Source organism: Python bivittatus, unplaced genomic scaffold, assembly GCF_059951505.1.
Source record: "Python bivittatus isolate LINGU-HERP-01145 unplaced genomic scaffold, Pbiv_v1 ctg000970_np1212, whole genome shotgun sequence".
NCBI lineage: Eukaryota > Metazoa > Chordata > Lepidosauria > Squamata > Pythonidae > Python > Python bivittatus.
The window spans coordinates 2896010-2910928 of NW_028277121.1; the positions used below are offsets into that span (position 1 = coordinate 2896010).

General features: G+C 41.3%; 1 protein-coding gene across 1 annotated transcript in view; it reads right to left on the reverse strand.

Annotated features, from left to right (window-relative positions):
* Nucleotides 1-14919, reverse strand: part of GABRA2 (gamma-aminobutyric acid type A receptor subunit alpha2) — an 87937-nt gene that overhangs the window by 40828 nt on the left and 32190 nt on the right. Inside the window, exon 3 of the mRNA XM_007423344.3 lies at nt 5731-5798. Coding sequence (XP_007423406.3) covers nt 5731-5798 — 68 coding nt within the window. The remainder of the gene's footprint in view (nt 1-5730; nt 5799-14919) is intronic.

Here is a 14919-nt window from a genome sequence, read left to right on the forward strand (position 1 = left end):
TTAAGCTAAGTTATGTCGCCATTTATTACAATGTTATTAGCGTTGCCAAGAAAATTGGGTGGTTGCGTCCATACAGTCTCCTGGAGAGACCGAGCTTGACTTTTTTATTATTGCTACAGAGCCCAACTATGTTTCTATTTTGAGGCATCAAAATCTAGACATTAATCAAATCCAGACTTTAATCAACCTCTAGATATCAAAATCTTATAACGCATTTCTGCGGCACAGGCCCACTCAATTTTCCTTCAACCGTTCCTCCAAGTTTATTTACAAGTGGTCTCCAATTTATATGGAAAGCTGGTTTGCTTAGAGTAGATTTACATTTTCATGCAAAAAAAATTTGCAATCAGCAATTGACTGGCAAATACCAATAAACCAAAGTTGCTATCGCCTCAAGCATATTCTCAAATCCAGAGCCCACATTCCTAATGCACATTGTAAACTTTGTCAATCTTTTTCATTTCCCATCCTAAAAGTGTTTCTGCCTCTGTCCTTCTCTCTTTCCAATTTCTCTTTTCCTCAACGTTATTACTGCCTCACTGAATCCTAGCTGGGCAGGTTGTAAGAGCAGGAAAAATGAGAGCTACCCGATCTGGGCTGCAAAGATGTGATTGACAAGTAGATGGCAGTAAAGGGATGCATAACGTTTTATCTCTTTGCTGCCATCTAGGGGTCATCCAGAAGTAAGCAGCCCAGATATGGTAACCTCAGGGAAGACGAAAGTAAGCCACTCCGCTCACTTGCCTTACCAACCATCTTTCTGCTCCATTTCCAGGGTCATTTCCTTTCTGTTGTGGCCATGCTGATTAATTTTAACCCTCAGTGCCCAAAACAGAAATCAGATGACCAATCAGGACAATGAAACATTGGTTTTATCATAGCAATACAATCTCGCTAGACCTTATTTTAACTGGTCCTACAATCCAGATCATCTCTCTAACAGCCTTATGCCACAACTGTTCCCTGGCTGCTTGTGACATCAAGAGACAGACTGTGACCCTGTCCACATGCTGTCACTTTCCTTCTCTCTACTTTATGTACTCGCCCTAATTATGCTACAAGAACAATACTCTTTGGGGTATTCATTTCTTAGAAAGTTATCTAAAATGTGTACAGAAGATATGCATTTCAACAACTTATCATGAAATAGAGGTATGTTAATCTTAATTGGAATCATATTCTGAACCTGAGAATATAGCTGAAAGTTCGACAAATATTTGGTCTTATCAATTAGAGTAAACATTGGAAGAAAAACAGAATTCTCACTGCAAATAAGGAAGATTATAGATGGGGTCCCAACTTTTTTGAGTTGATGAGCACCTTCAGAGGTTAAGAGCATCTTATGGGCATTCTCACAAAATGGCTGCCATGATGGCCACAGCCAATGTCAACACATTCATTTACCAGAAAGTAAACTGATGAAGATGCTCTCTATCACTCTAAGTTTCAGGATATTTTCTATGATCTCAATTGATCTTTATCTTCTGAGGAAGGAAACAGAGGGTGGACTTAACAAACAAAGCACTGGACTTCAACCATCCATCGTTATTAGAAATAAGGAAACATCAGAAATAAGATGGATTGGGGTTTTTTGCATTCTCCTGTTCATTTTCTGAAATCCTTAAAAATCAAACTATTTACTTTGCTTCGTAAAATTTAGCACATATGAATTTGAATGTACCTACCACCACTAGGTGCATATTACTTGATGTATGGCTGAGATTTACCAGCTGAAAAAACTAGATAATTTTCAAATACATACTTTTACTTTGGTGAAACAACTTCTGGGTAATGCCATGTGGGACAGTGAGTACGTGCTGACATTTTGCTGGGCATAGTCAGCACATACTCATTATCTCACACAGCATTACTCAGAAGTAATTTCATCAATAAAAAGAAGCTGTGAAAATCTATACTTTGAATCTATACTTTTATATATACTTTTGTTTTTTCTTGAAGAATAATTCTTTAAAAAATCAAGGTGGTCCTGTGGTAATAATTGTCAAAATTCCTCAACAATGTAATGGCAAGTAGAGAAGATGGCAGTGACTTACTTGCATGACATGCTTGTCTTAAAAATAGCAGCTGTAGTTTTCTTACATGTAATTCCAACTGAACATTTTGTTAAAACTACATGTCTTGTGATACAGTTCATACATTACCAGTGCTATGGGACAGAGGAAGAAGAGGAGGAGCAAAGTAGTTTCTTATTGTTTTCCTGCATTATAGTGCGTGAAAAAGGGAGAGAGGAAGTTGGTTGGGATATAGCTTAACATTTATATACAGTACTCTGTGCTGAATTTAGTCCAGTTGACTGCGATGGGTTTTTCAGTTTATACCAAGTGTATATTTGTGTTAGGGTAGCACAATCTCAGAGCAATATGTTTAGAAGGTACTGTATATGCAAATCCTATTTCCAGATTTCTCATCTGCTCCACAGAAAGCCCTTTTGAGTTTAGCGGAACTTATGTCTAGGTAACAGTACATGTTACTGCAGCTGCCTGAAGAAATAATTGAATGTCAAACCCTCTCACGCAAATTTTAAGTTCCCCTGAGTAGCTGGCTGAGTGGAATACAAATGGAAGAGCCAGACAACAAAGTAGTAAACACAGAGTGTGCTTATGAAGGGACGTAACAGGAGAGTTCTGATGCAGACCACTAAAGTGTAATGAGGATGCATTTGGTTCAATATCTGTTGGTCTTTTCCCCTGCTCAGCAGGGGAATTGGTGGAAATATATAAAGCAAGAGTCGTTTTTTTTTAAAAGAAAAAAAAGTATTTTCTGAGACACTGAGAGTGTATCCTTCTTCACAAGCAGACTGATCTTGGAATTGCCCCAATGAGATTTGATGACAACCATTATCAACAGATGCAGTTTCCATTCATGGAATGCCTGATAAGCCTTGGCTAGGATGAAGATGAAAGATTAAGATAATGGACAAATCAATGCCAATCTGTAATGTAAGATGCAGAAGAGATACAGACTTTGTTTGTTATGTACTTGTATGTAAGCTACTGTGGCATTGTCTGATGTTACTTGGATAGTCTGACCATCTTCGAAGGCTCAGAGGACCCTCCAAACTGCATGTTGCCTCAATGCTTCACAGCTGGATCAAGCCCTTTGGATACAGATATGGACACTTTGGGGGGAAAGGACACATGTCAGAGAGAAAGGCACAAAGAAATGCTTTTCATAAAGCTGTATGAAATGAGGACAGATTTCTTGATACAGGGCAAGATGATGTCCTTACCCAGGGAAGTAAAATTCAGTGTCATGACTGTAGAGGGTGACCTGAGAACAGGGGAAGAAAACAACTCGTTATACACCATATGGCCCAGTCGTTTCAAAATGTTGCCGAGTGGCTTTCAGAGTCATGAAAATGATAGGAAGACAGGTCTCCGATAGTATCTGTTGTCATAATGACCTGAATACCCTATGTGGAAGATACGTTGGGAAATATAATTCCTAGGGCAGGAATGCTAAATATGTCAATAACCAACTGCCGCCTAGCATTACGTATGAGAAATGCAAAACAGGCTTTCTGTTAAGCTATGGGAAAGGTGAGAGAAAGAAGGGCCGAGCTTATATAATATTACATATTATGTTATATATTGAGTTTACATAATATAAGAAGGGGCTATGATTTCACTCTGATAAGGGAAAGCAACTGTTGGAATGTCTTAGTGCACAATAAAGAGACTTGACAAGACCCACCATGCTGAGTGTCTGAGAGGTTTCAAGGTAGCTAAGGGTGAGAACCTGATACCAAATCTTCTCATAATTCACCCAGAGACCAAGCCACTGAAAGCCCAGAAGGACTTTGTGGTAAGATATCTTGGCAGAGAAATACACAGCTAGAAGGCAGTTGTCTAGAGAGACAAAATGATACTTTAGTGTGGAGAAACATGATGACAAGTACTTTACCTTTTTATTTTTTTTGGTGCCTTCAAATCAGTGTTGACTCCTGGCAACGGCCTGGACGAGTCCCTGCAATTTTCTCAGCAAGATTTCGGAAGTGGTTTGCCATTGCCTCCTTCCTAGGGCTGAAAGAGAGTGACTGGCCCAAGGCCACCCAGCTGGCTTTGTGCCTAAGGCAGGACTAGAACTCATGGTCTCTCAGTTTCTAGCCTGATGCCTTAACCATTACACCAAACTAGCTCTCTTACCATACATTTAGGGGGAAAAAAACTCTTAGTATCATGGAGAAGCCAAACAGTAAGACAGTAAATTGATCTATCTTCTATTAAGCAAGGGAAGAAGTGATGGTAGGGAATTACAGATGCATGAAGGTATATGTCCTACAAATCTATAAATACCAGCCACATCCCATTCAGCAAGGTGGGAAAGATGGAAGCAATCAGTATTATCCTGAAATAGGAATTTCTCAAAAACCAGTTGAGATGACAAAAGTCCACCACAGATCCTTCTTAGGAATGATAAAATAGTTACGAAAGAAAGTGGGAGTGCAGTCCCCTGTCAATAGTCCCTTTCTGTAGGAGAGACGCCACCTGATGTATCTCTAGAGGGATCTTAGAAGCAACAGGATGGTTTGGTGTGGCATTTGTCCAGAATTCAATATGGTAACACATTTGTAGGTTATGGAAGCTCACATACCTTGAAAACTCAGTATATCTTGAGTGCAGGTCCACTCATGAGGACCATGAAAAACTTGATTCCAAGCGGAGCAGTGATCTGCCCTAGCATAACAAGACAGCATGGATCTCATTGAAATGCTGGAGAAATACATTTTAGAAACAGAATGAGCAAGAGGTGACCAATTATGATCTTGGAAATCTTGAGATAGCATAAGGTCTTGGTTTTAACTACTTCGGTGGACAAAAGGGTGGTCCAGAATAGTAAAAATTAAGGGGAATCTCTCTTGAATCTCCTCTTCCAACACTGACTCCTGTGCTTGAAGAGGAACCAGTAAAGACTGGACAATAGAGTCTATCAACAGTGGAACTGCAGTAGAAGAGTTGGGAAAGGTTACTGTAGAGAAAGTTGATGCTGCTGGAATGGGATACAGGGAGTCACTAAACCGTTTATCCCTCTTCCTTTTTGCCTTGTTTGGAAGTGGGAGGATAGACCTCTTAGAAGTCTTTGAACCTTTAGTGGATGATTTCCTCAGTATCAAAAATAGCATAGCAGAGACTTGAGGACCTTCTGTGGGAGATGGAGAATTTAACTGATCTCTCAAAGAGATGATGGAACTGCCATGGTAAAGGATTTAGATGAAGGTAGGAATACTGCAATAATTTCAGAATTTGTTGCCTTAAAAATTTCTGCTAAAGAATAGCTTGTAAGTTAGAATGATTGCAACACTCTTGGTGTTTCAGAGCGTGGGGCAGCTGCTGAGAAGGTTTACTGTCAGTTTTCCCCCCTTTACTTCACATGCAGGTGAGGACCCTCACCATTCCCTCGTGAAAAGAATGCATGGAATGGCCAAATCTTGCTGGGAGAGGCTGGAAGAACTTGTGATGAACACACTAACACTGGGGTGATCAAGCAGACAGGGGGCTCAATGGGAGCCATGCTGGTTGGGTGGGGGTCAGGGATCCTTCCAAATAATTCTGTAGGCTTTAGAAGGCTTCAAATAGGTCTCTGCATGTGGACCTGACCCACGTGTTAAATCACAAAAACCCCGAAAGACCACTGGCCGAAAGACAAATATCTGAAAGAAATATCTACAACGTATTCTAAATCAGAGGTTATTTCAGTTGCCAAACTTACCATGTCTGTATCTGAAACTGGTCCAAAACTGGTCACGTAGATGTTTGTAAAAACTTCAGTTGTACTGTCTAGAATAAAAAAGAAAAGAAGATAAAACTGTGAGGATATGTGTTTTCTCCTTGGGAGGCTACTGACTTACATTCCGAGAGAAATCCTACAATGTATTTTCGTTAACAAACAGCACTACATTTCCTTTAACGAATAGGGATAATGAATTTTCTTTGTTTCTCCTTTTCAATACAGTTTTGAGTCCCTTGTCACCACTGAGGACCACATTATATAGTAATACATAATTACTATAAGGGAAGAACCGGTTAAATTTCTGTAAAACTTGCAAGGAGTATAATTTGTACAGGTGAAATGAACGGTGAATAGCAAGACCATCTCACCCCTTATTCTACACATCTTAACTCCAAGTGTGAAACTACAGAAAACCTTAAGAGAACAGACAAAAATAGCTTATAAATCAGAAGATTTCATGCAATAGTTTTGGATATCTAACTTCTGAGCTTTCAAAGGATTAGTATAAATTTGTTATCTGGAACAATGGAAATTAAACACTTACTTTTAAAGTCAAGTACAAAGGACTGAAAGGGAGACAAAAGATCATAGGAAAATAAAATGGAGCCCAAGAAACAAAGTAGGCCCTTCAGAAACAAAATTCTTATTGTTTCTTGATTTATTGTTCCACTTTATATGTCTTTCTCATGGTACATCCCCAAATGGCCCATTGTATATTTTCCATATCACAGACACCAAAGGAAATGGTCAAGCCTCTAGAAAACACTGCAATTAATAAAACACGTTATTGTTTTTTGTTATAAACTATTTGGTGGGGAAATCTTATAAAAAATTAATAATTGGAATACTTAGTAATTATCCCAAATCCAGTCTTCTATATCAGGGTTCCTCAACCTTGGCAACTTTAAGACGGGTGGACTTCAACTCCCAGAATTCCCCAGCCAGCCTTGGACGGGTTGAAGTCCACCCGTCTTAAAGTTGCCAAGGTTGAGGAACCCTGTTCTATATTATACATTTAGCTTCCTGACATTATTTTTTTTAAGATGGGCAGTATAAAAATATTTTAAGTAATTTAAATAAATAACCCACCCAACCCCCAACAAATACCATTAAATTTGGTGAGGCTTACTGGACGTGATAGAACTGAACTTCAGCAAAACATCTCCTGGAGAAAAATCTCTCTCTCTGGTGGCACATAGAGTAATTAATCAAAACCAGCAAAACATTAGAATTATTTGGTTTGAGAAAGCTATTTGGGCAGAAGGGAAATAACAAGGTATAATTTGAATTATGTCTTTCTTATATTTCTTTTCATAATGAACTATTCTGCATAAATTGGTATTCACAGCCACACCATAACTTGTTTTTCTTCTTATCTATTGGCATGTTTCATGACGTGTGCCATGGCCCTTTAAAGGATAAGCTGAGAACACAAATGCAGTAACCACCTTTCTGGGTCAGGGCAAAACTCCAACTTATCCAGTTCTCCAACATCAAGTGGATGTATCCCCTAGAAGTTCATAAGGAGGACATGATTATATCATCATTGTCTATGTTTATTCCACTGTTTCTCAACCTCAGCAACTTTAAGATGTGTAAACTTCAATTCCCAGAGTTCCCCAGCCAGCATGGTTGTGCGTGTGTGTGTGGTTATAGCCTGGAGGCTGATGGTCAATTATCGGCTAAAGATCTAATTCCTCTCCACTGGCCTACTGCTCCTTGCATTGACAGAGGGATAATCTTCAAGCTGGAGTGATGTTTTAGCATCTAACCTTACATTTCATAGATGCTCAGCTGGGTTCCTTGTTATCCTGGGCTACAAAAAGCTCAGACGCATATTCTTTCAAAGGATAGATGGTATGGAGTACCAACTGGAGGTAAATAGCATGCCCCATAAAAGCAGAACGTGAGTTTCAAGGCGACCCAATATGTAACATTTGTCACCTTTCCTGGGTTGAGGAAGGACTTGTTTTGGGCATGACACAACGTGTTACCATCTGCACTCCTACTGGGCAAATACTCCAAAGTCACCTTTATCCATATGGAGAGATGGAAACCATTGTCCGTGCCTTGCTGCACTGTGATTTCTACAGAGACGTGAAGAATTATGGTCTTTTACCTCTTTCATGACAGTACCCAGGGCAAACAGATTCTGATTATATCAAGATAAAACACCAGCATTACCAGTACTGTGGCTAAATTCTGTGTTGCTAATCAAAATACACCATGAAATACTGGGCCCCTGATTGTTACACTTTTATATGTTCTAATGTTTTTACTTTTAATTTGGATCATTGGTCATAATAATTAGGATAGTGTGCAGATTTGGTAAAGTCCTTGTAGAATTAAAACCTCAAATGCACAACCAAAACGTACTCAGGATGTGAGCTTTTCTTCACAAGGATATGTGGTCAGTGATCATGAGGTACTCACTGGCCTCATGATCAACGAGTATCTTAACCCTCAGGCCACAAGGGGCAAAGGAACACCAACCGCCTACAGAACCCTAAACAACAGGCCACAACCTTTTGTAGGACAGCACAGGACAGAAAACAAGGAATGAGAGCCAAAAGGAAAAGAGGCCAACAGCACATCACAATAAATGCAGAGCAGACAAGGTCACAGAGCAGCATCAAGGAGCACCCTGCCACAGGATCAGTAGGAGACTGAGTATATCAATTTCATAAAGATGCTAAAATCAAGGCAAGCACATATATGTTTGTATTTATCCATCCAGCCATCCAATTTCTAGGCCACCTAACCCCAGAAATGACTCTGAGGAGCTCCACAAAATTAATCGCACACACAGATATATGCGTGAATACACATACACGCCACAATCACCCTGAAATCACACCCAACCTAAAGGGGCCCACCAGACACCCGAACTCAAGGCCTGAGGGACAAGCCATGTTTCTGCAGCTGGCTTGAAGGCAGGTAAGGTGAGGTCTGAAAGAATCTCTGGGAAGATGCTGCAAGAGAAAAGGCCCACTTCCGGGTTCTGCCAGATACCGCTGCTTAATAAATAATAGTCATGTTCATCAGAAAGTGAATCATAACTCAGGTGATTAGAGCTAGGGGCTTAAAAGACTACCTTCATCCAAGATGAGAACCTGTTGATGAACATTAATGCTTAATCTTATGTTCACTGATAGACAAATCCAAGGGAATAAATCTAATTCTTTCAAAATTCTATGCAAGTAGAAGTTATCCTGACATCACACGGTGATTCTCACAACCATGAATGCTAAGTGAACAAATGGTTTCTTTTCTTATCCTAAATCTGTAATAAACAACGAGAGGACCTTGAGTCTTGAAATTTTGAGAGATTAAAAACTCTTTTTCAGTCAGGACAATAGCCTGCTTCAATTATTTTAATCATCAACTTCAATATTCTTTTTTTTGGGGGGGGGGGGAGGGTGTAGATAGCCCAGTCAAAATGAAGATAAAGAGGAGACAGTTTAAGCATGAGTAATCAGAGTAATCATATCATCTGCACTGAATTTTAACTGAATTTGCTTTAATTAGATTTGCTTTGAGTTGGAGAAACGATGTGCCCTGTTCTGTGACACAGGTGTGTGAGGGTTCGGTGCTTTCCAAGGACTGGCACACACACCACAAACAATCTGTACCCAATGCTTTATTACAGCACACACCTTCCCCAACCACAGACTATTGCTCTCCACCCTTCTAGGACTTGCAAGGTGATGCTGCCATGTCCATAGGTCTTTAATATTCAGTCTTTTGATACTTAGTTGAAGCAAAAGTCTATGAGTCTGTAAAATGGCAGACACCTTTTGCCTCCTTCCAAATGTCCTGGCACTACTTGGGATGAGGTGCTGTCTCAGGGTGGTTGTTCCTCTCCTAGCTGCTCCCGAGCTCCCGGCAGGGCTCCCACCAAGATATGCTGCTCACCATAACTTGTGGTCCTGGCAGTTGAATGGCAGTCCTCGTGCCTGCTTGTAACAGCTCCAGACGTCGCCTCTGCTTCCCTGTCTGCCTGCCATTTGCTTACCGCGTTTCCCCTACACACATCCCTCCCGCTCTGTCTCAGCGTTCGCTTTTCCAAGCGAAGGGCCTGGGCGGGCGAGGCTGCCTCCTGGGCGTCGGCAGGTCCTCGAGAATGCCAGGCATGGCTCGGTTATCACAGGTGGCTCAGATGCTTGTGAGTAAAGGTGGAGTTAATGGATGAGGGAAATGGGGAGAGCAGCGCTTCTGCCTGGCCGCAGCGACTTTTCCCAAGCACAGAGGGCAACCCCAACGTCACTCCCTCAAGAGGTAAAGTCCCTGCCGTGCAGCACAGCCCAGTCGCTACACAGATAGGGTGTTTAGACATGAAACTTTACAGTAACTGTGGTGACATTTTTAAGCATCCTTGAAAGATCAAGAATGAACAATCCTGCTAGAACTGAGGGGGAATTGGATTCAGAGGGTGCCATAGAGATCCCAATACTGCTATTTCTCTCTTGTTCTCCTTTTCCTTCACCTGCCTCTCAATTTATATCTCTATCTGTTTGTGTTTCTGTACATGCCATGTAATAGGGCTATATTAGTTTGAATTTTTTTTTTAGATTTTATTATTATTTAGATTTTTATTAACCTTTTATTATTATTTACGAATCACTCAAGGTGGCGAACATGCCTCATGCTCCTTCCTCCACCTATTTTCCCCACAACAACAACCCTGTGAGGTGGGTTGGGCTGAGAAAGAGGGACTGGCCCAAAGCCACCCGGCCGCTTTCATACCTAAGGCGGGACTAGAACTCGCCGTCTCCTGCTTTCTAGCCTGGGGCCTTTACCACGAGACCAAACTGGCTCTCCACACCATTCTTCTTTGAAATCTTCACGGTAATGGAGCACCAGACAGTATATCAATAGAATGACAGACAGAAAAGATATGTTGTTTGGTGCCTGGAATATTAAAAGTATGCTAAGAAGTATGCAGATGGATAGGAGCACCTATTAACTGTTTCCCTCAAAAAATAAAAACCAGTGTAAAAATGAAACATATTTTAATAATGCCATTATTTTCCCCGACACTTAATATATTTTAATACTCTATTATTATATAATCAGGTAATAGCTTTAAATTTCATGGTAAATATGAACAAATCATTTACAAATCTAAATGAAATAAATGATCTTGCAGATGATGGCATATCCTAATTTAAGCTTCTAGTTTTATCCTATAATACGCTCATGGGTTGGGACTGCAGGATCTGGAGGAACCCCTCTTCCTATATGCTTCCATTTGCACACTAAGATGGAAGTGTGAGGATTGGGTAGCACTGATTTTGTAACAACCCAGGTAAGGTACACCTAGCACGGTCCTTATTATCTGTTTGGTGCCTGTCAAAGACATATTTATTCTCCCAGGCCTTTCAACAGTACATTAATTCTGTTCTGATTGGTAGTTTTTATTGCTGCTGTAACATCCTGCTATTATTTTATTGGTTATTTTACTCCTGTTATTATGTATTTGGTATATATCATATTATATATACCAAATATACCAAAGAGCCAGTTTGGTGCAGTTGTTAAAGCATCAGGCTAGAAACCAGGAGATCGTGACTTCTAGTCCCACCTTAGGCGTGAAGCCACTGGGTGACCGTGGGCCGGTCCCTCTCTCAGCCCTAGGAAGTGTGAGACTAGGCTGAAGCTGCCATAACCTAAAGATGAAGCAGGCAGGTAAGCAGAGAGGACAAAAGCCAGGAATCTTGTCTATGAGATCCCTTGATGAGGGAGGTAGATAAGAAGGAAGCAAGTCTTAAGGAAAAAACAAAGGACCTGAACCAGAAAGAGGAAGTTGGGCCTGAACACATGGAAGCCCTCACCCCAATCCCATCAACTTGTAAATCAACCCAGCAAGGACTTTTGGGGATAGAAGGGGTCCCAAAGCCCGCCCACTCTGTCGTCTGGGTCGTCCCTCTAGCTAGTGCCTGGCAGCCTAGTTGGGAAGGACGTGGGTAAGTGCGTGTGTGTGTATGAGGAAGAGCAAATGTACCTTGCAGCCAGTAAAATTTTGCTGTTACTTTAAATTCACTGGGTCTCCGTGTATTACAAAGAACCTCTTGTGCCTCAGTGTTCAGTTGGAAGTGATTTGTGTGTATCCCTAATTATTTCCCGGCTGTTGACCAGGGCTGTGTGTCTGTCTGCTCCGGCCACACCTATCTGGAAAACCCAGGTAGAAAGCAAGGGGGGCTGACAAGATCCGTGTGCCTCAACAGGCTGTGAGTGTGCGAGTGAGCGGCCATAAGCCGAACCTGGGAGCAGCGTGTGTAACAGAAGCATGCCAAGAAAACTGCAGGGACTAATCCAGGAGTCAAAAACTGACTTGAAGACACAAATATAATTTCATGCAGTGTTTTAATTTATGTTTTTATCCATTGCTTTGACCAACTTTTAATTGTCTGGACTTTACGTTAGACCATTTCCTTTTTTTTTTCCAGTGAGAAGCAAGTGATATATAAATATTTTAAATAAATAAATATTGCATCTATGACTGGAGTGAGATTAATTAAAGAAAGAGTTGCTGAAGGATTCAGTGGATTTTGAAATAGGTGCGTGTATCTTAATGGAGGACAGCTGAGGTCTCTGGATTCCTGCTGCACCACAACTTCCAGTTATCAAAGGACCACCAGCAGCAAGAGTAATAGTAACAGGTATAGGAGAACCAAATAGACTTTACTGAGCATCTGGCCTGAACAAAGTTCTATCTTGAGCGCAGCACTTAGTCTTCAGATGTGGAATTGCTGATCCTGTTTCTGCCCTGAAGATCAGCCGTGCAGAGTGGAAGTGGTATCTAGTCTGAAGGCTGTCACTTCAGGATGTGCCTCTGGGGTGGAAGATACGAGCCTGCTATATGGATTGAACGTGGAGCCATCAATCACAGTCTTGGCCATAGATCTAACTGTACCGGCCACTGGTGGTTGCCTGTAGATGCGTGTATATTCTGCTGGCTGTGACCGCAACTTCCACACAGATGTTCTGTCCTTCAATCTAATACAGCTGCAGCTGTTTCACAACAGGGCTGCACACATCTTTGTTGGAGTGATTCAGCACCCTCATCTTACACTTTGTGGCACCTCCAGCAAAAAAATCTGCACAGGTGCAGATGAGGCTCCCATTGCAACCATGCGGTTGGACACGTAGCACTGAGGAACTGGGCTGCTGCTGCTGCGCCTTGCAGAGTCAAGGTAGGAGTCATAATAATCCATGTGAAACAGCACAGAAATGGCCACAGCGATGCATTAAGTCATCCCTGAAGAAGGTGTACAACTCTACATGGGCAGAGGTGTTCAGCAGCAGCACAGGATCAGCTCAGCAAAACTGTTTCAGAAGTTTATAATATTTGGACTCAAAATGGTCAAGTGTCCTTCAGACCTGATATAGGCCTCTCTCTCTACTTGTCAGCTGCTCCTTAAAGAAACCGTTCCTTTTCTTAGGCATGCTATGGGTAACCATAAAAGCTTAGGAAAAGAGCTATAGCATTTAAGTTAAGGAGGCATTAAGGAAGTAGTGACAGGGTGCCCATTTTTCTGAGCCTGCACAGCTACCCAGAAGGTAGCCACACCATGGATTCAAATATTGCCCAACAGTAAGTTAGTTGTTTGTAGAACACTAACATGCTGGAAGATACACTTTAAGAAATACAGGAGTATAAAGCAAGGAGTGATCTTTTTGTACAACTGCAGATCACTCCATTGCTGCTCAGTTTCTCACAGTTGCAAGCAAACAGCCTCATTAGAAGCAGAGGAGGAAGAAGAAGAGGAGGAGGAGGTTGTAGCAGCTGTATTGTTTCACTTCCAGTCTTGATCAGATCAGCTGGAAGAAAGAAATATATATGGGAAGCCTAGAGGATTGGCTCTTCCTAATTGCCTAATGGTATAAAATGATGTGGCAAGTGGCCCAGCTAGGAACAGAGGAGGCTAGTGGGGAGCAAATTAATACTGCAGTGCACAGAAAGGGAGAAGCAGCACATAGAGAAAAGCTGGAATAAGGCTGTTTATCATGCCAGGATGCTTTTTGGAGGAGCTGAGTGACACTAAAATCATTGTGCAGATCAATGGAGCTAGAGACGCGGCTTCACCACATTAGAGTTCAAAAGCCACCGGAGCTTTCCATCACTCACTTTCACCTCCAATCCAGCCGTGTAAGCAAGTGTTATGAGCCAAAGAAAGTGACATGGTAGAAAGCTTAGTTTAGTAGGGTTGATTTGATGGCACGGTGTGGCCTACAGTGTGCCAATGTGCATGGTTAAATGTTTTAAAAAATTAAATTGAATTACAGCATCTCTGATATATTTAAGAGTTATATGATATGACCAGGAGAGAGCCAATAAATTGGAACCATTAGGACATTATGTTTACATTATGCTTAAAAAAATAAATAATGTCCTGAAATCACCCTGCTAGCAAGCACTTGCATTTCCATCACTAGGTGACTTCAAATGATGACATGCCTACCATAAACTATTCTTCAAAGTTCAAAAACCACCATGGCATCCAGGAGGAAGGATTTTTACATGGGTATGTGCAGCTTACAAACACTACTAACAGAAATGCCCATTCAACTGTCATAGCTGAGGCAATCCAAGTATGCGCCTTCTGAATATAAACTCTGACCAACGCAAATTAAGACTTGACACCCTTGAAATAGTTCAGTTTCATTTCACTGTTGACGAGTATCAGATAGTGACAAGGAACTGGAGTTGAGAATAAGCTAACATGACAGAAATAACGCATGCAGAGGATATAAGAGAAAGAGAAAGAAGATCAAGATATGCTGGTAAACAGCAAAGGGGAAAAGTGCAGACTGCAGATGGAGGTAACATGGATACTGTTTTCTCCTCTACCCCACAACAGGTATCATTTATTGCTCTTCCCTACTCCATGACCATCTAACTAAATAACGTCATAGCATACATTGGATAAGAATAATTTGTTCAAGGAAGTCTACGAGATTTCCCCTGATGGAATCTGCAGATGGTCTCCCACTGAAGACTTGAGAATGGGGGGGGGGGGGGTGCAGACTGTAAGGGAAGAGATGGTTTAGTAGGTCACCTGAGCTGAGGCCATTTAAACTCCATGCATAAAAGTGCAAATGATTTATCAGCCAAGGTTGACCCAAAGCTCTCTTGCCATGAAGAACATCTGTCAGTCTAGCATC